At 53.1% G+C, this 25,360-nt stretch overlaps 7 protein-coding genes across 7 annotated transcripts; 2 read left to right on the top strand and 5 right to left on the bottom strand.

Moving 5' to 3' along the window:
- Positions 1-3,499: 3,499 nt before the first annotated feature.
- On the top strand, positions 3,500-4,702 carry KRP23_11862 (uncharacterized protein; the record flags this gene model as incomplete). The annotated part of the gene is made up of 1 exon (XM_067882440.1): positions 3,500-4,702. One exon carries the CDS (start codon positions 3,500-3,502, stop codon positions 4,700-4,702), a length of 1,203 nt encoding a protein of 400 aa, XP_067740033.1.
- A 63-nt stretch (positions 4,703-4,765) lies between these two features.
- On the bottom strand, positions 4,766-6,616 carry KRP23_11861 (uncharacterized protein; the record flags this gene model as incomplete). Its single annotated transcript, XM_067882439.1, has 1 exon — positions 4,766-6,616. One exon carries the CDS (start codon positions 6,614-6,616, stop codon positions 4,766-4,768), a length of 1,851 nt encoding a protein of 616 aa, XP_067740032.1.
- Positions 6,617-7,381: 765 nt separating this feature from the next.
- KRP23_11860 (uncharacterized protein) lies at positions 7,382-7,705 on the top strand (the record flags this gene model as incomplete). Its single annotated transcript, XM_067882438.1, has 1 exon — positions 7,382-7,705. One exon carries the CDS (start codon positions 7,382-7,384, stop codon positions 7,703-7,705), a length of 324 nt encoding a protein of 107 aa, XP_067740031.1.
- Positions 7,706-7,840: 135 nt separating this feature from the next.
- Positions 7,841-9,196, bottom strand: KRP23_11859 (Lysocardiolipin acyltransferase 1; the record flags this gene model as incomplete). Its single annotated transcript, XM_067882437.1, has 3 exons — positions 7,841-8,090; positions 8,168-8,268; positions 8,342-9,196. The coding sequence occupies 3 exons, from the start codon at positions 9,194-9,196 to the stop codon at positions 7,841-7,843; spliced, it is 1,206 nt and encodes a 401-aa protein (XP_067740030.1).
- A 2,037-nt stretch (positions 9,197-11,233) lies between these two features.
- KRP23_11858 (RxLR effector protein) lies at positions 11,234-11,929 on the bottom strand (the record flags this gene model as incomplete). Its single annotated transcript, XM_067895941.1, has 1 exon — positions 11,234-11,929. The coding sequence occupies one exon, from the start codon at positions 11,927-11,929 to the stop codon at positions 11,234-11,236; it is 696 nt and encodes a 231-aa protein (XP_067740029.1).
- A 1,183-nt stretch (positions 11,930-13,112) lies between these two features.
- Positions 13,113-14,088, bottom strand: KRP23_11857 (Rhamnolipids biosynthesis 3-oxoacyl-[acyl-carrier-protein] reductase; the record flags this gene model as incomplete). Its single annotated transcript, XM_067882436.1, has 3 exons — positions 13,113-13,609; positions 13,680-13,818; positions 13,885-14,088. 3 exons carry the CDS (start codon positions 14,086-14,088, stop codon positions 13,113-13,115), a joined length of 840 nt encoding a protein of 279 aa, XP_067740028.1.
- Positions 14,089-14,802: 714 nt separating this feature from the next.
- On the bottom strand, positions 14,803-15,498 carry KRP23_11856 (RxLR effector protein; the record flags this gene model as incomplete). The annotated part of the gene is made up of 1 exon (XM_067895940.1): positions 14,803-15,498. The coding sequence occupies one exon, from the start codon at positions 15,496-15,498 to the stop codon at positions 14,803-14,805; it is 696 nt and encodes a 231-aa protein (XP_067740027.1).
- Positions 15,499-25,360: the final 9,862 nt, after the last annotated feature.

Genomic DNA, 25,360 nt, shown 5'->3' with positions numbered 1-25,360 from the left:
GGAGCTGTGCCACCAAATCCCGGCAGCGAATGTCGTGGAGATGGCACAGACGAGACTGTCAACAAAATCTGCGACGACTTCCCAATGTTTCTGAAGATCGACTACATTCGATTGTACCAGGACACGAAAGGAAATCGTGACGATGACGACTACATGCAGCTTGGCTGTGATCCTAAAAGCCACCCGACGCGAGAATGGATCCTGGGTCACTTGGACGACTATGTGGATGGCGACAACCCCATGACAGAAGTAGTTGGCAAAGCTTTCTGCGAGTCCGACGGCGACTGCACCATCGATAGAAATGGCACACAGAAATTGGTCACTGGTAAGTGTGTTGACTCTCGCTGTTCGTGTACGCATCCGGACTCTTGGGGCGGCCCACGGTGTACCTTGGCTCTGGCTGGGGAGGCCAGCAGCAGCACTTCCGTGACTCAGCGGATATATGGCCCGCCCATGGCGATCTCGATGGGCGTGGCGGCCGTCACACTCTTGTCCACGTTCCTTGCAGCCTGCATGTCGGTACGGACGCTGAAAAAGCAGGCTGACGAAGCTATCAGGGCTGCGGAGGAAAAGAAATTGCAGGCCTCGCTCCCCATTCGCATGACACCCTCGATATATGACTACGATACGCCGCAACCCAAAGACAACTACAGCCAGAATTTTCTCTAGAGGGAATTCGACTAACTATTTTATCTAGGGCTATTTCGTTCAAAATATGTTATTACCTTTTCCCACTGGAAAAAGATAATTTGCAACTTTTGTGGATCCAGACTGAGTTTCAAAGGCGCACCACACCTCGTCGTCGCCTCACGAGGCCTGTCAAGCCCAGATTACTTGTCCATTGATGGACCAGGAGTCTAAGGCATTTCAACCTCATGGACTGATCCTCTCTGTGTCGACACCTGGGAGGCTTTTCTTAGCTTTGATGGGCATCAGCCTTACCCGATCCAGCATTTGTTCAGTTTCCACGCCAACCACATCCCAAAGACTGAATCTGACCAACGTATTCCAGCAGATTGGATCTCGATGCGGGCCCGGCGAGTTTTCTACTTCGTTTGGTGCAGTTTAGCTAAGACTACCGCTAAAAACGCTACGACGGGAGACACCACGTACCCGACCAAGTCGGGCATCAAGACGTGGGTCGATCCAGCAACTCCTGAGGACCACCAGACGTACGTCAGCTCCCGTGGGCGACAATGGGACCTCGTCATGAGCGACGAGTTCAACACGCCGAATCGGAGCTTCCGACCGGGCGACGACCACATCTGGACATCGCTAGAGAAGCCTGACGGTGTCAACGGCGCGTTGGAATTGTACTCGCACAACATGACCTCCACCAAGTGCGACGACGACGGAACGTGCTACTTCTACATCAAGGCCATGGACGAACTGAACGTGATCCACGTCTACAACATGTACACGCACCCCCCAGGATACGTCGACGCCTACTTCTTCTACCGAGCGGCCATGGTGCAGTCGTGGAACAAGTTCTGCTACCAAGGAGGAATGATCGAAGCACGCGTCCAGCTCCCTGGCGTCGTTGAGGAAGACTCTGGCAACCCAGACCTGAAGCTGGGCAAGAGCACGAAGGTCACAGCGACCAAGTACTACCCGACTTGGCCTGGCATTTGGATGATGGGGAACCTGGGTAGAGCTATTTTCTCGGCCTCGACGAACCGCATGTGGCCATTCTCGTACGACAAGTGTGAACCCGACCTCTTTGATCCGAGCTACCAGCGGATTAGCGCTTGCAACGACAACCCGGGCCACGGCCTGAACCCCAACCAGGGCCGAGGGGCCCCCGAGATCGACGTGCTGGAAGGCGGCGCTACCCTCGTGTCTTCGTCGCTCCAGATCGGACCCGGCATGCCGGACGAGTATCGTATCATGGGAGTCAACTACTCGTCGGGAGACTCGTCGTCCTGCATCTATGGTGGTTCCTGCATGACCCCCGGAGCGAACTACGTCGACGTCCCGACCGCGCTCTACAAGAAAGAGCGCGGCCACAAGTCGTGGTACCAGGGTCTGCGTTACTCGGCCAACAACTTGTGCGCGCAAGACGCCGACGCCAAGCAGAGCTACAGCACGATCGCGGCGTCTCTGAAGGCTGGCGTCACGGAGAACTCGTGCACTACCAAGATTTGTCCGGGCTCCAACGACGTCAACGGCGACTTGAGCCTCATCAACGACAAGGGAGAGGACCACTGGGGGATCAACTCCAACGGCACGTGCTACCCGCTCTTCAACGTCTACACGGGCGCCTACCTGTGCGACCCTGACAACACGTTCCACAAGTGCGCGATGCCGAGAAATGAGACGACAACGCCCAAGTCGAACGCCATGAGCTCCTTCAACTACCAGATGGACGCCATCTCCGCCAATTGGCCCGTTCACCTTGGCGCGTACATGGAGTTCGTCGTGTACCAGCTCGAGTGGGTGACCGGCAAGAACGGATACGTGCGCTGGTCGCTGCAGGGCAGTCCGCTGTTCGAGGTTCCGTCCGAGTCGATCTGGAACATCCCGCAGAACGCGAACAAGACGAACCCGGAGAAGTCCATGCTGGAGGAGCCCATGTACCTCATCTTCAACGTGGCTCTCTCGAGCTCCTGGGGCGCCACGCCGCCCAACGCCGGCAAGGAATGTCGAGGTGACGGCACCGACGCCGAGACCAACAAGATCTGCGATGCGTTCCCGTTGTACCTCAAGATCGACTACATTCGTCTGTACCAGGACCTGGCGGATGACCTTGACGACGACAACTACATGCAAGTGGGCTGCGACCCCAAAAGCCACCCGACCAAGAAGTGGATTGAGGATCATATTGACGAGTACCAGGACGACGATAACCAACACAAGGACGTAGCTGGTAAGGCGTTCTGTACGGTCAACGATGACTGCACGATTGGCGGCGACTTGGGCAAGACACTGCTCAAGACTGGCAAATGTGTCAAGTCTCGCTGTCAGTGCACGTACTCGTCGTCGTGGGGCGGCCCGCGGTGCACCACCGCCATCTCTTCCAGTACCTCCGCTACGACCAATACGTTTTCGTCTTCAAGCTCCTACGGTCCTCCCATGGGGATTTCCGTCGGTGTCGCTGCGGTTTTGGTTTTCTTGACGTTCGTTTCCGTCACGATGTCGGTCAAGAAACAGGCCAAAGATGCCCTGGTGCTCACAAAGCACGCGAGGACAAACGCGCAGAGAACTCCATCCGTTCACGACGACGTGCACCTCGAGCAAGTCAAACGACGTCCATCGGACAAGCACAGACGGCCGATAGACAACTACAGCCAGAACTTCGTCTAACTAGATACTTTAAACTACTTCACAATGTCCATGCGGTGAGTTCTCCTGCCAAGTATAAACTCTGGTACACGAAAGAAAAATAGATAGTGGTTGGGAGCTGAAGTGAAGTTTCGCCCGTTTTGCTGCTGTCTTTAGCCATTCCCCGCATAGACTACCACTAGTATTTCTACGGGCTTCATTTTAAGTTTGTGTCGAGATGGCGCGGCCGCCATTGCCGGTTCTGCTGTCGACGGCGCGGCTTCGACCCGTTCCTAAGTGTTTGCCGTTCAGCTTTCGAGATGCTGCATCGCCTCGACCCCGTACGCGGTTACCACATTTTTCGAGTTCCAATGCTAGTTCGGTAGCAATCAACTCGCCAGGTCGACCGTCGCAGCCCGAAGACTTCACGAAAACACCGCTGGAAAAGTCCATTGACGCGTTGAAGCGAGTGAAAGCTCGTGCTCGAGATAGTTTCGCACGGATGAACCAGACCCACGAGCAGTTTGAACTCGACCTCGATGAGGCTTCGCGTATCGTGAGCGTGTTGGAGAGCGATCAGCGCTGTCTTGCGGATATGTACGCGGGTCTGTTAGATTTCAGTGCGAGACAGATCCAGCGGTGCTTTCGGGGCCACACTGGGCGCCGATTATTCCGACAGGCCATGGTCGTGAGGTCTGTGCTGCGAATCCAGCGTAGATTCCGAGAGCTCCGTCGCCAACGAGAGGAGACACGAAAGATGTCGCGAGTCATGTATCGTAAAGTGCTCCGAGGGCTGCGCGGCGTACGAGAACGCCACGAACTATCCCACGCCGAGTTGCTTACACGGGTAGGGCACAATTTGCAGGTGGAGGCTCAGTGGCGCAAGGCCATGGGCGTCAAAGACACCGAAAGCGACCTGATCACAGCGCTGTATCGCAAGAAATACGTCCGGCGGAAATTGGGAGCAGTCTTCCGCCATCTTTACTGGTTGCACTCGATTGGGGTTTATTGGAAGGCGCTGGTGCCTCAGCCAGCACCTGTGACTCCGTTGCAAGACCAGGAAAGCGAGCTAGCAGACAATAGTTTAGGTGACGACTGGGCGCTGAATATTGAGAAGCTGAACGGAGCCGACGTGAGAGATGGCAGCTCTGGTGAACAGCAAACAATTGTCATCATCGCCCCACGGAGACCGAACGCGACGGGTAGGAAATTCAGAGGATCCAATCGTGACGAGCTGCGCCTTCGTCAACGAGCAACGATGCGTGAAATTCAACAGAAGAAAGACGATGAAATCCGTAAGGAGGAGGAAGCGGTGCAGCGGTTAATCCAGGACAGGAGGAACGTTGCCGTTGACAGTGCTAGAGGGGGTCAAAGCCAACACACTATCACTCGGAGAACAGGACACAAGTCTACGAGCAACTTACGTGGCAAGCAAAGTTGACACTGTCTCAATTAGTTTCAAAACTTTAGCGTACTCTCGTCGAGGGGAGTGGGCAGAGTCAAGCTAAGCTGTGTGCAGGTTGACGCCAATCTCGAGCGCTAGCAGCAGCACAAAAAGCAGCGCAATGAATACAGCTCCTCTCCGGTTGTAGCCCCCGAAAGCGCGAAGTTGCTGTGTCTCGAGCTTATTTCGTGGTATCATTGGCACGGCGGCTGCAGAGAGCAAATTCACCGCTGCATACATGGTAGCTGCCCGCACAATTTGAATTCGAGTGCTACGGGAGTCTTCGTCGATCATATCGCGGGTTACCCTAGCACTTGTGGTCTCACTGACCCACCTAGTGGCTGCATTTATGGTTGAGGTGCCGAGCCCTTGGGAGGAGAGCACCAGACCCATTGTAACGCCTTCGCAGCCCACGTGAGCCACCTCCGTGATGGACAGCATGATGAACAGCAATATCCAAGTTCTAGGCCAGGCGATGACCCCCATCAAGAGCGAGAAACCCCACTTGGTACGGACAGTGTCCGTTGCGATCATCGTGGCTTGGATAAGAGTGCCAGCCACGACGACGCCAGTGCCGGTAACAGCTAGCGGTCTCCAAGAAGTGCCTAGCAGTCTCCACTTCGCATGGAGCAGAGCGACGATTGCTACGCTGCTTTCTACGACCAGCATCCAAGGATTTTCTGCATAAATACTGTCGCTTACGGTCGTGAAGCCACTCCACCTTGCTAGAGCGCCGTACAGACCGGGGTCGTACGCTTGGAGCAGCACTCCGTAGATCAGCAAGAAGAACAGAACGCGAGACGTGATTTTCTCTTGGCAGATTTCCCAGAGCTGGATAACCCCCGTGCGTATGGCAGACACCACACCGACTCGCTTAGCAGACGCCACCAAAGTTGCCGTAGACTCTTGCTCGTCGTCGTCATGCAGGAAATAGAGCACGAACGGCACCGAAATAACCGAAGTCGTGGCGAGTACAGCACTAGAATTCAGCAGAGTAAGTCGAGACTGAAGCTCTGCCACGGTGATATGTGCCGTGAGAGCTCCTGCCTGCCAGAGTACCAGAAAGAGCATGGCCAAGCCACCACGCTCGCTGAGAGCCTCCCGCTGCCCAAACCCAACAACTAGCGCCAATGCTGCCACCCAAGAGAGTTGAAGCGCAAAGCTGCCGATGACACTCCACGCTTCCAACAAACGCCCGAAGACCCGTGCGGGTTTCTCGACTTCACTAATCTGGACTGCGTAAATCGCACACACACTGGCGTAGCTCAGCGCGCTAAAGAACCACCCCAATGCGATGTAGGCCTTGCGTCGAGTGCCGTATATCGGTACACAGTCCGAAAACAGTCCAAGAAGCACCGACAGCATGCCCGGCCAGTCCAGCAGAGCTACACCGACGTCGTAGTCCCTGTCGAATTTCCCATGCAGCGTCGCGAAAAGTATCGGACGATACGCGGCGTGCACGAAGGCCACCGCAGTACCTGAGGCGAACGTCGTGACTGCTAACCCAGCGTGCCAGCGACTGAGAAGCGCGATCGGAGCGAGTCCGCTGCGTAAACTGCCTAGCGCTCGGTAATTGAACATGACGTCACCTACGGCGAATCCTCGTTCCCGTGGTCGAGATGGTGGAGAGTACTCTGGTGTCTGGGGGATCGGTGTGCTTGGAGCGTTTGCCTGCTGATGGTCCTGCGACGACACGCGTGAGGTGCACGAGGCGTCGATTTCATCCAGCTCGTAACTCGAAAGCGTGGGGAACTGTGGGAGCTGTTGGTCTTTCATGGATCGTGACAGCGTCAGCGACTCATCGGCCACGTCGACGCGAGTGTCGTAGAGCACAATCGGCCGAAAGCCAAGTTGGTTGGTGAAGTTGCCGTCATCAGCCGCAGGCGAGGCGCTGTACTGCGACTCTAGCATGGTCGAAGTCGATCGTTCGGGCGCTGGAATGCAGTGGGCAGGCAGTGAGTGCACTTCGAAGTACGCAGCATCCAGAGACTTGCCCGTGTAGCGAAATGTGGATATGAACGTTGCGCAAATGCGCCAATTGGAGCCAGGTGGTCACGAGCAGCCTCGAAGCACCAGGAATTCTCGCTGGAATGACCTATTAGTCTGCGTGCGATCCATTTGTCTACCTTGCGGGCGTTCAGCGAGGGCATGACGTTGAAGTGGACGTCTGACATGCTTCCTGCAGTGTGTATCATAGGTATATGCGTTAAGATAGTCTGGCATGAAACAAGGAATGGCTCGGAACGTGGCTATTCGACTGGACGTAACGGCTGGACCATGATGTTGAAAAGGTGACAGAGCTGAACGGATCCGTCCACTACGTGACCGCCAAGAGTACTCCAGCGAGAACATGGCCACCCCATGAGCGTATCATCTGCTCCTTCCATTTGTGTTGCTGCATCTGTGGATGGACACATTCTGTGTGGGTATCCGTCGATAAGCACTCCTGTGGCGACAGGAATTGGCAGCAGATGCCCACGAAGATTCGCCGCTGCACACGCCTCGATGACCGACCACGCAATACTAACGAGCATCGTTGCGATCTCCAGGATCTCCTGGCGCGGTTGCAAGAAATCGATTGCGATGCTGCACTCTGTAGCACATGGGAACCGGTAGGTTGCAGTCTCCAAGGGGCGTCGCTTCGAGCGCCAAGCCGGCAGCAATCTCCGATTGGCCATGCTCCGCGTCCGTGCACTCCTCTCCCTGGCGGTCCTCCTGTCCGTCGTGGCCTTCCATGCTGTCGACGCTCGCACCAGTAACCTTGACGGCACGCAGGCTTACCGACGAGCAGCCTCGCGTCCGCGTGTGACCGAAGTGGTCTTCACCAACGAGGAAGAGAGTCTACTTCGCGGCCAGCAGAGCGACACCGCCCACACGTTGGCTGCACGATTGCCGGGCAAGACTCCGTTCGACGTCCAGAAACGCTGCATCCAGCTTGGCCTGCGCTGCGGTGTCGACGTCAAGGCGCCCGAACGCAAGTCGAAGGCGTGGGAAAACTGAAGTGTCTTCACCTCACGAACGAAAGCTGATCCTTAGCTCCTGTAGTACAACCACAGAACCCAATGAATTGGCACACGCTGGGATAATAAGAGCCTCCGTTCAGGCTGCGACGATGTGCTCGACCGTTTAAATGATTCAATTGCCGAAGTTGCGTGCTTGGAGCACCGACAGCGCCGTGCTGAGCGCGAACCACGCGCATGCCATCGCAGGACAACTGACCATCCAATACAGCGCGAAGCCGCACAGCGCCAGGTTGAAAGCTGTACCAGGCACGACGGAGGTCCAAAGCGGTAGCTCCTGGGGAACACACGCCTTGCCCTCGAACACGCCAGTCTCGTAAAAGCTTCTGAGACGCTCCTCCTTTTCCGCAAACCGCTCCTTCAGCCTGAATGAAAGCACAAAACCCAGTCAACTACATTGCCGAGACGCTCTTTTGGAACCTAAAGGCCAAAGTACACGCACCACTGGCCCATGTGGTCCTTGTGCTTCGTCAACGTTGACCGGTGATACCGCTTCACGTGCATGTGCACTTCCGTCGGGTACTGCCCTCGCGCGAAGCGTAGCTACAATTTCATCACACAACATCAGATTCCAACAATGTACTCCAACTTCATCAACAACAACACAAATACCTACCGGCGACGGTCGAACGCCGTCCATGAGCTCCGGGTAAGCCACCGTAAGGTCCACCACGTACTCTGGGTCCAGCTTCTCCATGCACAACTCAAAGCCCTTGACTCTCGGCTGCAATACATAGTCCCATCTCGCCTCGCCTTGCTTCTCTGCAAAGTCATGACTTTTCTGCAGCGTCTTGTCATACAGCGCCGTACCCTCTGGGAACATGGCGAGCCAGGAACCCATCGCCACTTCCTTGTACGAACCGATCACCTTGGCCAGACGGGTCTGGTCCGTGGCCCAGTTCCGGTTAATGTACGGGTACTCCAGCAGCATGAGCGCCCAGCCCACGCCGGGCGCATACCGAATGACGCTCTTCATCATGACCCGGACTCGATCGTGCACTCCGAGTCTTAGAGCGAAATTCCAGAAGAAGATCCAGTCTACTTCGCTGCGGTGATTGCAGATCAAAAGTACGTGGTCTTTCGGTTGAAATTGCAGTTCCTCGTCCCCCGTGACCACAATTTTCACGTTTGCAACAAGTTCCAAAAAGCCACTCAACATGGCGAAATAATTGTCTTCTAGGAGCCGGAAAACCGGGCGACAAGTGCGAATCGAGAGACCGAACGTCCGTTTTAACAGCGTCAGTGGCCACAGCACCAAGGCTACGTTCAGGAACGCACAAAGCACCAGCAACAGCACGTAACTGCAGCCTATGACGCAGCCGGAAAAGGTACCGGGAGACTCCAACTTGGCGCTCGGATGGATGGCGCGATTGAGTTGCTGCTCGGTCTCTGGCTCGGGTAGGGAACCTGCATGGGGCTGCACTTGAGAGCTCGGGTGAGAGGCGGCAGGAAGCGCTGCGTCTCGGCTCATGGCGACGAACGGGAGAGCTGAAATGTGACGACGAATGTCGAAGGTGGCGGAGTTTTTCAGAGGGGGGGTGAGGATTTAAAATGCATCGGATTGGAGAGGGTGTTAAGTAATTGGAGGTGTAACCAATAAGAAAAACAAGATGTCTGCTTGGACGTGGAAGATAGAGTGATGGACGTATTCGTTTTCAACGAATGCGACATGTGTTCTGTAAATGACACCCATTTCGCTTCTCGAAGTATCAGAATTTCGCAGTGCGATTGCGTATGGCACTCACAGCGCGGATTCACGCACTTACTGGTCTGTCGTGCTTTGCCAGTCGCTTGTTGTCGTTGTCTTCATACTCATCAATATGGGCCTCGATCCACTGCTTGGTTGGGTGACTTTTAGGGTCGCAGCCCACTGTCATGAAGTTGTCGGCCTAGAGGTCACCGGCCAGGTCCTGGTACAGACGAGTGTAGTCGATCTTGAGGTACAACGGAAACGAGTCACAGATCTTGTTGACGACCGGATCGGTGCCATTTCCACGGCACTCCTTGCCGGCATTCGGAGGCGTAGCACCCCAGGAGCTCGACAACGCCACGTTGAAGATGATGTACATGGGCTCCTCCAGCATGATCTTCTCCGGGTTCGTCTTGTTCGAGTTCTGTGGCACCTTGGAGATACTCTCTGATGCAACCTCGAAGAGGGGGTTCCCCTCCAACATCCATCGCACGTAGCCGTTCTTGCCGGTTACCCACTCAAGCTGGTACACAACGAAGTTGGTGTAAGCACCAAGGTGCACAGGCCAGTTTGCGGAGATGGCATCCATTTGGTAGTTGAACGAGCTCATCGCGTTCGACTTGGGCGTTGTAGTTTCGTTTCTTGGAGCGGCACATTTCGAGTACGTGTTGTCGGGGTCGCAGAGGTACGAACCAGTGTAAACATTGAAGAGCGGGTAGCACGTTCCGTTCGAGTTGATACCCCAATGGCCCTCTCCTTTCCCGTCAATGAGGCTCAAGTCGCCGTTCACATCGTTGGACGCAGGGCAAACGTCCGACGAGCACGAGTTATTGGTGATACCAGTCTTCAACGACGCGGTGATTGTCTTGTACCTCTGCTTCTCATCGGGATCCGGTGTGCAGTAGTTGTTGGCAGCGTAGCGAAGGCCCTGATACCAGGATTTGTAGCTGCGTTCTTTCTTGTAGTACGCTGTCGGGACGTCAACGTAGTTCGCTCCGGGCGTCATGCAAGTGCCCGCGTAGATGCAAGCATAGTAATCTCCGGTGGTAAAGTTCACAGGAACGATGCGGTAGTCATCAGGCATACCAGGTCCAATCTGAAGCGACGACGAGACCAGAGTGCCACCGCCCTCCAGCACGTCGATCTCAGGCGCGCCGCGACCTTGGTTCGGGTTCAAACCATATCCCGGGGTGTCGTCACAGGCACTGATACGTTGGTTGCTTGGGTCGAACAGGTCGGGCTCGCACTTGTTGTATGAGAACGGCCACATCCGGTTGGTAGATCCCGAGAAGATAGCTCGGCCGAGGTTCCCCATCATCCAAATACCCGGCCACGTGGGGTAGTACTTGGTAGTTTTGGCTTTCGAGTTCTTCCCCTTGGCCAGATCGGGATTGCCAGACGCTTTCGTCACGGCCCCGGGAAGTTGTACGCGCGCCTCGATCATGCCTCCTTGGTACCGGTAGCAGAACTTGTTCCACGACTGGACCATAGCTGACCGATAGAAGAAGTAGGCCTTCACATACCCGGGAGAAGGTATGTGTACATGTTGTAGAGCTTTATAAATGGTGTGAGGGTAGAGCCCCAACGCACAGTTGACACCGTCGGACTTCTCGACCGATCTCCCATCGCGACCAAGCTCCACGCCAAGCCACATTAGAAAGAAAACAAACGTTCGCACCGCGTATTGTTTAAGCCACCTTTTGGAGGAACAGTACGGGTAGAGAAAACTACTAGGAGTTTGTAGGATCACTGATTTGTGGTTACATCGGTATCTCTAAATGGGAAGGGAGTCTACGACCCGATCCAAACCATCTACCGTTAATGGTTCATGACCATGTTATGTACGTACGTGTCGTAGTCACCCCAGATAAATTTCTCCCGGGAGTGTTTATGGATATTCTGTCGTTCCACTTTCAGCACCTTCACGAAAACTTGATCAGCTGTGTACTTGTACGTGGTGGCCCACTTCTTGAACTGCGCGGCTTCCAACTTGTTGGCGACCTGGCGTGAGCTCCGCGTATGCTTCCCCAACAAAATCATTGTCGCCACGTTTTTCTCTCCAAAGACGTCCGTGAGTGAGGCAAGCATTGCACCTTCGGGGTCTTGCTTGTTCAACCGGGTGGCATGCTTGGACCAAACCTTGAAGTTGGTGCTCGAAAAAAGTTTCACCACCATTTTCGTCTCGACAAAATTATTCTTAGCAATAGGCATTTTGCTGAGCCCCAACGTCTTGAAGGCATCGTCGAGAGTCTCATCGGCCTTGAGCAGTCCCTGGAGCTGCTTGGTCTTGCTTGACGGAAATCCTTTTAAGACGCTCTCTAGACCGGGGATTGAAATGCCTCTCTCTTCGTCGTCGGTGTAAGCTCTCAGCAGCCTCTTGGTGGGGGTATTGTCTTGAAGCACTTGAGCCTGCGCTTCAGGGGTCGTCAGCTTCGATTCCCGGTACGCCGAGGTGGGGCCAGCACTTGCAAACAGCACTGCAACCATCAGTAGGACCAAGTGGTAGAACCTCATGGTGTTTGGAAAATGGCGTTCTTTTGACTTGGGCACTGGGTGGTGGAGGGCAAAGCGGAAAGTGAACTGCGAACTGGATCCGGCAAGGCAACGGGGACATTTTATCTTGAGATCCCAAGACCATCACATCACCGGGCAATCAGTGTGAACTGATCTCGGGAAAATAATGCATAATCACCAGGTGGAGCCGGAGTTCGCTAGGCAGATAGCGTTAATTAATACTAGTACAGCATTGCCTGATGGACAGAGCTAACGTGCACTGTATCTCAACGCTATCGGACCCGTTCCTGCAGCATTTTCCTGACAGATTTTCCGCCTAAACCTCGCCTGCACAAATCGTGAGCAACCCGTTGTTTGTGCGTGTATCAACACCGTTAGACAGCTCCCTATCTTAAAGCTATGGCTATGGCATCCTCGCGTGGGTGGGTGAACGCTGTTTCTAGCCCAAGAGTTTGGTGCACAGAGTATTGCAACATACACGAAAATAACAGTAGAATTATTTGTTGTGTTATTACAGCATGTGGCTTGCACTACTAGAACCCAGAAGGCCATACTCTGTTTAACTCAGTCGAAATGATTCAGAGCCGCTGCTGGTTGTTCGAAGAACACTTACGTTTCCTGCGTGGCTCAAGTCTTCAGCAATTCGGGACCCACAACTTTCGCTGCATGTCTTCTGTGCTTAGAAACAGTAGGTTTGACTGTCAGTGACTGTCTTCGTGCTGAGCCGGCTCTCTGACTTTCCCTCTCCCTTTATTCGGAAGCAGAGCGAAAGCCAAACATGCTTGAGCCCAGGTCTGAAAGTGACGGCCCACCCCATGTAGCTATGGGACCCACCTCCTCTGTAGCAATGACTTACCTGATGGCATCTCCGTGCAGTAAGTAAATTAGAGTTCAAATCCGTGAACGGGACCCTCCCGGTCATCATCTCTTGAGTTGAGAGCTCAAGCTGCGCAGACTACGAAAATGGTTTCTCATGAATATTCAGGAGTGGAAAAAATGAAGAAGGAAAAGCAGCGTGTCCGTGAGTCGGCGTTACTCGATGCCAGAGCAATGGTGAAAAAGTGGGTGAGAAGAGGAACTCGGCTCGGGCTAACGGGTAAGACGTACTGACGCCCCAAACGGACACGATGACATTTCTTGGTCAGGTGTGAGCGCATCTACCACCTTCAAGCCTTTGTGGGGCCTACAACTTGGACGGGCCAACGCCAGTCTCCGCAGCGCCGACCATGCCGCCATCACTCGTGATCACCTGTCCCGAAATCCACCCCGACGCCCTGGACGCCAGGAAGATGGCCAACCCAGCCATGTCGGCGGCCTCACCCATGCGCTCGATAGGGATCGCCTGACTCATCTCCGCGAAAGGCTTGTCCGTCACGTACGCGATGCCCTCCGTCAGTCTCGACGGGACGTAGCCCGGCGCGATAGCGTTCACGAGAATGTGGCCGCCGTTCGGGCGACGAGCGAGTTTAGCTGCCAGAATGCGCGTCAGGTGGTGCACCGCCGCCTTGGACGAATCGTACACCATCGTGTTGATCTTCTGCGGAGTCAGTCCACCGATCGACCCAATGTTGATGATACGCGCAGCATCCGGAGACGTAGCTGCTACGTCCAGGAGCGGCAGCAGGAAGCGTGTGAGAAGGTAAGACGACGTGACATTCAGAGCAAACGTCTCGCTCCAGGCTGCAACAGACACCACCGATGGTCAGTAAACCCTCTAGCTCAATGCGACCAACTACAAAAGACTACGAACCGGATGCAGGGGTGTTCTCGACCGGGGTCTCGACTCCATCGCCCGAGTTGTTGATCAGCACATCCACACGCTTCTCCCTTTTGGCGACTTCATCGGCGAACTTCTTGCACTCGTCCTCACTCGTCAAATTCACTTGCAGCTACAAGGCGCACAACGCTTTAGACCAGGCACATTATAGCTGGATAGACCACCGGAGACTTCGTACGGGAATGCACATGCCGGGGCCCTTGGCGTTGAGCTCCTTCGCCGTAACCTGGCAAGCCTCGAGATTGCGCGACGCGATGTAGACCTTTGCTCCGTTCTGCACGAATCCGTCGGCGATCATCTTGCCGATCCCACGGCCTCCACCCGTGACTACCACGACCTTGTCCTTGACATTGAAAAGCTGCGTCAGGTCCAGAGAGGTCATGGCTGGCACTTGGTCTTGTCGATCAGGGGGCCAAATCTTTTGTGAAGGGATTGGATAGAAGGGATTTGATAGCTGACAAGCCTGGTCTATGCTGGCTCCGAACTGCTGCACTATTAATACTGCTCTACTTATTCTCTGCTACGTGCACTTCGTCCTCTTTTCCTTCATTGTCATCGTCTTCTACTTGCTGCAGTCCTCGGCCATTCAGCAACAAACGCCATAGTCGCCTTACTAACAAAACGCGGCACTGATACGTTGGTTGCTTGGGTCGAACGCTTCCCCTTGGCCAGATCGGGATTGTCAGACGCTTTCGTCACGGCTCCGGGGAAGTTGCACGCGCGCCTCGATCATGCCTCCTTGGTACCGGTAGCAGAACTTGTTCCACGACTGGACCATAGCTGACCGATAGAAGAAGTAGGCCTTCACATAGTGCGTGTACATGTTGTAGAGATTTATAAATGGTGTGAGGGTAGAGCTCCAACGCACAGTTGACGCCGTCGGACTTCTCGACCGATCTCCCATCGCGATCAAGCTCCACGCCAAGCCACATTAGAAAGAAAACAAAGGTTCGCACCGCGTATTGTTTAAGCCACCTTTTGGAGGAACAGTACGGGTAGAGAAAACTACTAGGAGTTTGTAGGATACTGATTTGTGGTTACATCGGTATCTCTAAATGGGAAGGGAGTCCTACGACCCGATCCAAACCATCTACCGTTAATGGTTCATGATCATGTTATGTCTGTACGTGTCGTAGTCACCCCAGATAAATTTCTCCCGGGAGTGTTTATGGATATCCTGTCGTTTCAGTTTCAGCACCTTCACGAAAACGTCATCAGCTGTGTACTTGTACGTGGTGGCCCACTTCTTGAACTGCGCGGCTTCCAACTTGTTGGCGACCTGGCGTGAGCTCTGCGTATGTTTCCCCAACAAAATCATTGTCGCCACATTTTTCTCTCCAAAGACGTTCGTGAGTGAGGTAAGCATTGCACCTTCCGGGTCTTGCTTGTTCAACCGGGCGGCATGCTTGGACCAAACCTTGAAGTTGGTGCTCGAAAAAAGTTTCACCACCATTTTCGTCTCGATAAAATCATCCTTACCAATAGGCATTTTGCTGAGCCCCAACGTCTTGAAGGCATTGCCGAGAGTCTCGTCGGCCTTGAGCAGTCCCTGGAGCTGCTTGGTCTTGCTTGACGGAAACACTTTTAAGACGCTCTCTAGACCGGGGATTGAAATGCCTCTCTCTTCGTCGTCGGTGTAAGCTCTCAGCAGCCTCTTGGTGGGGGTGTTGTCTTGAAGCACTTGAGCCTGCGCTTCAGGTGTCGTCAGCTTTGATCCCCGATACGCCGAGGTGGGGCCAGCACTTGCAAACAGCACGGCAACCATCAGTAGGACCAAGTGGTAGAACCTCATGGTGTTTGGGAAATGGCGTTCTTTTGGCTTGAGCACTGGGTGGTGGAGGGCAAAGCGGAAAGTGAACTGCGAACTGGATCCGGCAAGTCAACGGGGACATTTTATCTTGAGATCCCAAGACCATCTCACCACTGCGTAATCAGTGTGGACTGATCTACCTGGTGGAGACGGAGTTCTCCTGGTAAATAGCGGTAATGTACTCGCCACAAGTCGATGGACCAAATGGTAGTCATCGGTTTTGATGATTCACAGCCCTAAAACGTATAAGCGACATTTAGATAGGGTGCAAAGTTGGGTCTAGATTTCAAAAATCGAGGTCAAAATCGGCTAAATCGCAGCCGTTATTGCGCTACGAGTCAGTTTACAAACGCATTCCTGTGCAGGAGACGGGTTGCTCTTGAGGAGCACTTCTGGTTGGAAGAAGGGGTCCTTCACATGGGTTTACAGGCGGAAGTGCAAATGTAGTAAACACACTGGATGTGTGTTTACTACATTACACAGATATTGTAACCAGGTGCTGAAATCATTCAAGCCGACATCAAGTTACAGAGGTATTTTCATAATCTTGCTTGATGCCACGCTCGCTCGGCTTAGGCTGCCAATATCATATTTCACAGGTTAACGATATACACCTGATAAGGAGCTGATAGTTCTAGTACATCGTTGCCTGATGGACAGAGCCAACGTGTACTTCCATATTTGCGTCGAAGAGGAGAGAGCGCAAAAGAAACAACGGCGGTGACTGGGAGTTAACCGCACGAAGAGTCAGGGGCCACTAAAAAGGAGAAGATATCAAGGAGCTACACTTAGTTAAATTATAGGGGCTGCTGTTAAAGTCAGATGGATCGATATTCCGGTAGGAATCACCGTCTCACAACATGCAGGCCGCGGGTGCACCTCCGGACAACCCAGCCGAGATGATTGATATGAGCACACCATCACCTCCATCCAGCGAGGACGTCCAGGGAGAGCAGACAGCTGGAGTCAAACGCCACCAAGACCCGGCGGAAATTGAAGGAGAAGTGATAGTCGCAACCACCTCCAAACGCCGCTGGACGGTCAAGGGCGATACGGAGACAGACAAAGAAATGCCTCCGGCACTGGAAGAGGACGAGGAAAAAGCAAGATAACCAAGATGACCAGGAGATGCAAGGCCAAGATGATTTAACGTACGAGGAGATTGTGGAGGAACGGCTAGCCTTTGGAGATACGAATTTGTATGTGCATGATGAGCTAGCAAGCATGGACATCGAAGAGGCGAAATAGACAATGAGTGCAATGGAATACATCAAGAATATGTTCATGACGGTCTTCAAGACGCACCCAAGCTTGGATCTCACGGAGGACAAACGCCGATATCCAACTCTGAACGAAGAAGAAAAAGAACAACTACTGAACCTATTCCTGATGGATACAGCCACCGGCCAAGCAGACGCACGAAAGTGGAAAGCGCGACTGTGCGATATCACCAGATCATTGTACAAAACACGCCGTATGTTAATCGAGATAGTCGACCACAGAATTGCGACATCCAAAGCAACCACTGCACCAGTGGTTAATGCGTGGGCTAACCAGAATGAACAACAAGCTACCCAGCAAGAAACAGACACGGACGTCGACATGACGAGCGAGGAAATATCACCGTATCAATTCATGAGTAGCGAATTCTCTGCGTATGATATTCCTGTAGCACCGCAAGCTTCGTCTTTCCAGCGGTGCTGAAGCCCGCCCACACCATTACTGAGCCGCCATCAGCCTGGGCGACGCTTAGTCTGTCGAGGTGGCCGGTGGATGTCCCGCCAGTACGTTTGGAAGCCGTCGGGCCCATTAAGATTCCACTTCTCCTCGTCTGAGAAGATGATGGAGTCCCAGGACCCGGCAGCATCCGTGTTGAAAATTCTTGCCTACGCCCACTCCTCCCTTGCCACCTTGTCCTCCACAGAGGCGGCAAGGTGTTGTCCATTTTAGCGGAAACTAGCCAGTCGACACCGGCAAACACGCGCTGAATAGTGCGCACCGACGCCGGCAGGCTAAGCTCGCTCTTGAGCTGCCGCGCAGAGTAGTCACCCTTGGCCGCTGTACGCAACAGCAAGCGCACTCCCGCTCGGTCATAGCAGCAGCCGGTCCAGGATTTTTCGTTACTTCTCAACCCCAAACAGCACACGGTTGACAGCTCCACGTGCGCGGCCCACAGGTCGCTCAATCTCACGCTCACTGCAGCCCACCTCAAACAACCCTTTGACTATTCCCGTCTCTTCGTCAGATAGTGTTGGTCCCCTCCCTATTGTAGTGAAAGTGTGAAGTGAAAATACCAGCTAACAGAATGCAACAGAATTCATGGTTAGCAGTGGTGTAGCCATTTCAACAGTTTATCTTGCTTTTTGTAAGGTGTCCAAGTGGTCTTATTAGTGGGCGCACTGGCAAATGTGGTCGTTTGTATACCAACCCTGTCTCAAAGTGCGATATCTCACGCGTTAACACAAGTCTCAAACGCGCATTTACGGCACAGACAACATATCTAAATGGCACAACCCAACTCACAAAACTGAGCCCTAAAACGTGGGTGGTCATATGAACCTGGCGCGCACTGTATAGGGGGAAAAAACATAAACATCAAATAGAAGGCCACCTCACCACCACGTGCACTGTTGAAATACATATCGGAGATACGGTCAAGGGACTGCGAGGCCAGTGAACCTCATGAGTCCGTGCCTGCGAGGAACTAGCTGGATGGCAAGATTGTCAAACGGTGAGAACTTATTGGAATGAATCAGCAGGACAGGCCGTTGCGTTCGATAGCGGGCTTGACCCGTGAGTGTTGGTTGGAGTTGAGAGAGTCGAGCAGCTAACACTAAATACATGTAGTCTTCTTTTTTCCCACGCGGTGCGCAGGCCGTCTCGGATCGAGTACGGTTCATAATATGCACTGTATCTCAAAATAAACGGATCCTCGCTCGGTGGAAGCCAAGATGGCGACACCGCATAAGTACACCGCAAAAGGCATTCCCAAGAACTGGGACGGGAAGGATTGGCAGACATACAAATGGGCGATGAGGGCTGTCTTCAGGGAGAACGATCTGCTTGACATTGTTGAGCGGAAAGCCAAGCAAGACGAGAAAGCAGACGTCACCAAGGAGCAGAATAAGATCATGCGCATGATTGGTGTATCAGTGCCGCCAGAAATCCTGCATCAAATCCGAGACAAGGACACCGGATCGGATATGTGGGGTGACTTGTGTGATTTGTTTGAAAATAAAATCAACAAGACTGTGAAGGTGCACAATATTCGACGCCTAGTGGACGAGCTTTGGAGCATGAAATTCGCAGCTGGTGGCGATTCAAACCTGCACCTATGCAAGATGTTCAACATTCGAACGGAGTTGGCTAGCTTGCAGTACACTGTGGACGATATCGACGTGGTGGAGATGCTGCTCGAAAGCTTGCCGGATCAGACCGAGTTCGAGACGTTGAAGGCGTCCATTCGATATTGTGCAGACACAAGCGCGTACACGCCCACCAAGGTTCGCGAACTAATTCGCGCAGCAGCTTCGAGACAGAGTGAATTTCGGAGCAAACGAAGTGGCAGTAAACGTGGGCACCAGAAGAGCGGTGGACAGAAGAACGAGGACAAGAGCCAGAGTGAAAATCAGCAGCAAAGCAAATCGAAGATGAAGCATCCTCGAAAGTGTTACATTTGTGGCTGCGAAGATCACCTCAGAGCCAACTGCCCTGATAATACAAAGAAGACGACCGGCGCTGATGCTCGGGACAGTGAGCAGAAGCGGAAGCCAAGGGGTAACTGCACCATTCGTCAAAAGAATAGCGCGAAGCTGGAGACCGAGCACACTGCATCCGCGAATGATGGAGTGGTGGCAGGTGCGCAGGGAGCTCCGACTGTCAGTGTAAGAGTGGCAGCTGTTGCTCATGAAGTTCACCAGCATTCCGTCGGTGAGTCAGAGATGATGGTGAGAGCTGAACAAGACGCTGCAATCAACAGCAGTAAACAGTGGTGGTATTTTGATACTGCTTCGAATGCACACGTCACTGGGGACCGCTCGTACTACGTGACCTTCAGAAAAGAAACAAATGGCAGTCAAAGTATCCGTGGAGTAACATCGAATCTTGGCTCGCGAGTTTGTGGAGTTGGAACGGTAGCTCTAACAACTGAGGTGAACGGCATGTCAGTATTGGTCTACATTGATGATGTCCTCTATGTACCAGATGCCGAGTACGGATCATTCTCACCAGGATTGGCCCGCGAACAGGGATTCGAATTTGACCTGGATAGTGCAACGATGATTTTTCATGTCATTCGCGATGAACATGTTGTGGTTGTTGCCACGCCTCAGGATGCGACTTGGGGATTCTGTGTGACGCATACAGCGGAGGGTGGTGTGAACAAGGCCAACCTTGGCGCGGTGTGCAACTACACATCAGCAGAAGGGGTGGCATCGTTGGCTACCTGGCACAAACGGCTCGGACACACATGTCAGCAGTACCTGAAGACAATGGTCGACAAGGGACTTGTGCGGGGCATGCTGCTTACGGAACGCCAACATAAAACGTGTGAAGCCTGTCACATTGGGAAACAAAAGAAGCAGCCGCACTGAAAGAAGCTAGACCGTGGCACGGCGGTGCCAAACCAAGTTGTCTATGCTATCTTTTGATTCCTAGTCGTGGAAATGGAACTCGATATGAAGCAGTGCTAGTGATGATGGACGGTTTCTCTAGATTTGTGACGATACACATGTTAACTGAAAAATCAAGCGACATCGTAAACAAGCACATCAAAGAATACGTTCTCTGGGCTGAACGTCAAGCCGGACGCCATGAGCACGGTGAAAATGGCGACAAGGTGAAGTATCCTGTTCGACAGATCCTTACCGATAAGGGAGGTGAGTTTATTAACTCCTAAATGGAGAGTTGGTATGCAAGCGTCGGCATTGAACATATCATAGTTGGTCCTAAGAGCTCACAGCTGAACCTTTGTACCAATCATTGGTGGAGATGACTAAGGCGACAATGACCCAAGCTGGATTTCCTCGATCGCTGTGGCCTGAAGCTCTTCGGAACGCTGTGTATGTGAAGAATCGGGTGTACAATAAGGGCACGCAAGCAATACCCTACGAGCAGATGTTCGGTGTCAAGCCTGACCTCCATCACATTCGGACGTTCGGAGCCTTGGCATATGTACACGTTCCCGTTACACCCGGACGACTCAAGCACCACAACAATGCAAAGTTGGGCTTTGTGCTTGGTTATGCCGAGGATGTAGTAGGTTGCAAAGTGTGCTTCCCGGATGAACGTACGGCCAAGTTTGTAGTCGATCTACGAGTGGCAGAAGATGTGATGTGTCAGGACCGTCATACCGCGAGCATTGAGGATGGTGACTTGGAATCTCTCCATTTCGAGCAGGCCTCACAAGTTTCAAGTGAGAGCGATGGTGACTCAGTTGCAAGCGATGAAAGTATGCGAACAGCAGCGGAACCTCCTACAGCAGAATCGATGCGCAATGGAAGCGTAATAGGTGTGGAGGCGTCAGACGTACCTGTAATCGAAAAGACAGTGGTTTCGGTGGCCACGCTCGGTCTTGAGGGAGGTGAGTATGGTGAGGAGCAACAAGTGCACAACGCCGGTTGTGATATTGATGATGATTTGGAAGGTGTGATCACTGAGGATGATGGTATTACGGCAGCGCTGCCGTCTGTGACAAGCCATGTTGCAGCTGAAAGAGTAGCAGCTAGTGGGGACCATACACAAGCGAGCCACGAATAAAATGAGGAACAAACTCCTGCCGGGTTACCACTACCATCTTCACCCCTATCATCGTATGATAATGGGGCATCAGATAGATTGGCGTCTGAACCATGGGATAGTGAGTCTGTCATCGGAAAATGTGGGTCAGTGGCTGATATACAAGACGAGTCTGAGTGTGAAGCTATACTCGATGACTGTGTAAACGATGACGATGAGATAACGGTTGCAAGTGTTGTTGCTTCGGGTGACATACCTGAACCACAGGTGGGGGCTTTGAATGCTGGTCAAGAGGAGTCTGAGATGACTTTCATCAGCTTGCGGAAGCCACGTCAGACTGGAAAGCGTATCCACCGTGATGAAACTGAGTCAGAAGAAGAACGCATTGAGCGTGAGGCTGACAAATTAGAGCCAAAGAGGACACGAACTGGTCTTCGTGAAGCTTTTGAACGTCGTCGCCCCAGTTACCTGAATGACTACGTAGTGCATGCTGTGCAGAAAACCGCACGCGTACTGGACATGAACGGAAAGCAAATTAGGGCGAGCACGATCAAGATACCGCGCAATCATCGCGAAGCGATGAGATCAAAGTACGCCGATCTGTGGCGGTCGGCGGAAATGGAGGAGATAGCGGCTCTCGAGTCTAAGGGTGTCATCAAAGAGATTGACGGTGCTGAAGTTACAGGGGGTGCGAAGACAATCAACACCATGTGGGTGTACGCCTTGAAGTCGGATCACCAGGGATACGTGATCAGATTCAAAGCACGAATTGTGGCTCTTGGAATTCATCAACGACCTGGTATCGACTTTCTTGAGACGTTTTCTCCAGTGGCAAGAATGTCGTAATTTCGAGTATTGCTGGCACTAGCTGATACGTTGAACCTTCACGTCTACGGTGGTGACATCAATACTGCCTACTTGAATGCATCGCTAGGAATTCGACAGTATCTTCGCTCAATTGAAGGATTCCCATGTCGCGTTGATGGGAACATGTATATGGTGCTGAAGGCACTTTATGGATTGCGTCAGTCTGGACGTGAGTGGAACTCTGAACTGAACGAATGGCTCCTTAGCCGAGGGTTTCAGCGCTCATTAACCGAACCATGTCTCTACTATTGGGTTGACGGCGATACCGTCGTGCACGTCTTGGTCTACGTCGACGACATCCTTGTGGCAACAAACGACGAGGCATTTAAGAGTAAGCTGTTTTCGGAGTTAGACAATACGTACGGCATTAAAGATCAAGGTTTGCTTACGGAGTACCTTGGTGTCGAAGTTGAACAAACAACGGGGCGCATTACAATTCGTCAATCTACGTACACACGTGAGATCCTCGAGAAGTTCGGCTACAAGGATGCACACGCAGTTGGAAACCCGATGGAAGTGAACGCTCGCCTGACGCCTTTGCGTAATGTGCGATATCAGCTTTGCTTATCGTGAAGGCATTGGAATTCTCATGTACTTGGCTACTTGCACGAGGCCTGACTTGGCTTTCGCGTTAGGCCAGTTGAGCCGCTTTGTGGCCAAACCGTCAACCAAGCACATTGGCACGTTGAAGCGGGCTCTATGGTATTTGGCTGGCACACAAGATTACGGGATCACGTACGTGCGCCAGCAGCCAGCTGACCGCACCGTTGTCCTAGAGGGCTTCTGCGACAGTGATTGGGCAAATGACCCAGAGACCCGAAGAAGTACAACGGGGTTCGTCTTCACTTTGGCGGGAGGGGCAGTCTCGTGGATGTCGAGACGGCAATCGATCGTCGCCTTGTCTACAGCTGAGGCCGAATATGTGGCCGCGTGTGAAGCCACTATGGAGGCGGCTGCGGAAAACAATATTCTGCAGGAGATACTGCCACAGCGTATGGTTCAACTACGCATCGGCATTGACAACCAAGCCGCTCATATCATGGCTACCAATCCGACGTACAGTCGTCGAACGCGCCATATTGAGTTGCGTTGGCACTTCGTCCGCGAGCAAGTGGAGAAGGGTGCAATTGAATTGCACAAAGTGAAAGGGGAGATCAATCCCGCCGACACGTTCACGAAGCCGCTTGACAAGAAGCGTCTCAAGGCCCTACTTGAGTCTATTGGCGTAGGTGAAGCCTAGCCATTCTAGCAAAGGCGAGATACTGTGGAGTTCGAAGCTTGGGCTTCGAGGGGGGCGTCTTGAAATACATATCGGAGATACGGTCAAGGTGTAGCGGGGCTACACATTCGGTTCACCTCCTACCTTAGTGCAACATGCACTAAGGCACACATTCAGGTGACCACCACAGGGTGGTCCACATTCATAGCAAAAAGGCATATGACTGGTAGAAAGTAACACCTTTCTACCAATGAGAGTCATTCAATAGATAGGGGTTCTGCCAGCCATCCAATGGCAGAACCTCTCATTATAAATATCAGTTTTAGGAGGAAACCCCATTTACAATCAATACAGTTCTCATTTACCACCAAAGCTTTCGTTTGGTTCTTTTATCTTGGTTTAAGTATACTTGTTGATACAAGTATACTGAACTTAAGTAAATTACTCCTACGCTTCCTCCTACACGTGCGCACACGTGTAAGCTTAAGTAGTGGGTCTAAGCAGACCCATTACACCTGGTAGCACTTTGTAGTCCGTCCAACGACCGACTAACACGTTCGTATGGAATACGAACGCGGGGCTGAGAACCTGCCCTCGGACAGTAACATGTCCGTGGGTAGCCCAAACACGTCTGCAACGCATGTTGCGCGTGCAGACTGCCCCCACCTGTCGGAACCAGAGTGGGAGGCCCTCCAACGACTGTCAACAGTCATTGGGGAAGCGGCGGTAGCAACGATGTTGCGAACGCTATCACCGACGGAGCAACACGGTGTTGCTCTGGGTTTCATCGTGAAAGAACAGCGTGAAACCGCTGCTCGAACTTCGGTGTCGCCATCGGCCACACCGCGCGTGGAGTCATTGAAACTCCACGTAAGCAGCTACGTTGGAAGAGAGGGCGAGCCTCTCCTCCGTTGGCTTGTCGAGGTCGACACTGCCATTACGGCTCGACGCATCGTCGACCCGTTGTCGAAGGTTGCGTTCGCCATGTCATGTCTTGGCGGACGAGCGAGGAGTTGGGCGTACGGACGCCGACTCACAGATCCTACGTGCTTTAGCACGTACGAAGAGTTCAAGGAGGAGCTCAAACTAGCGTTTGAGCCCCCGCAAAACGAGTTCCGATCGAGGGCGGAGTTCCTCGATCTGCAACAGGGCAAGCATGACGTGCATGCTTACGCCCAAAGGGCACGGTACTTGGTCTCGAACATCGTGACCAACCCGATTGACGAGGCGACAAAGGTCGTCACGTTCATGAAGGGCCTTAGAGATGGGCCTGTGAAGACCTATCTCTTCCGAGAGTATCCAAATATGCAATTGCGCTTGCAATGCAAGAAGAGTTTAGCCTGCGGCAGGCTAAACTGCATGTGAACGCCCCACGGCTAATGCCACGACCGGTGGCAAGGCCGTCGGGAGGTCCCGAACCAATGGACCTCTCGAGTGCGACCGCTGCTGGTTCCCAGCAGCGTCGTGGATCAACGAATGTGCGTTGTTTCCGCTGCGGAAACATCGGTCACTATGCCCGCGAGTGCACAGCACCTGTGCACGCGGCGAGGAGCCGTCGTGGCGATACTGGGTATCGCCACGGGCAATCAAAAAACTAAAGGGACCAGCAGGCGCGGGGCGCCCTGCTGGTGATGCGATCGAGCGTGTCGACATCGGACACGCTGCAATGAAGATCGCTGCCCCCAGTGAGAGCCAATCTCACTGCAAGAAGCAAGATGACAAGCCGAACCTTGTCATCCTGAAGGTAAGCTCGAAGAGAGAGAAGTCTCTTCGTGCTCTAGTGGACTGTGGTGCGTCGAACAACTTTGTTCGACTGCAGAGCCTTCCAAGGCTTGACTTCGAGGAGGTGGAAACACCTCGAAGTCTATTGGAAGTGAGGCTAGCAACGGGTGTCGTTGTTAGAACCGAGAAGCGTATCGTACGCGTACGCTTCTCTTATCAAGAGAAGGAGTTCGTCGACGAGCTTATCGTCCTGGAACTGGACGATAAGTTCGATATGGTGTTGGGCATGCCGTGGCTTGC

This window comes from Phytophthora ramorum, assembly GCF_020800215.1.
Source record: "Phytophthora ramorum isolate Pr-102 chromosome Unknown Phyram_PR-102_s0013, whole genome shotgun sequence".
In the NCBI taxonomy this organism is placed as follows: Eukaryota; Oomycota; class Peronosporomycetes; order Peronosporales; family Peronosporaceae; genus Phytophthora; species Phytophthora ramorum.
Note: the sequence above shows the minus strand (reverse complement) of the source record. Positions and strands in the feature narration are given on the sequence as shown.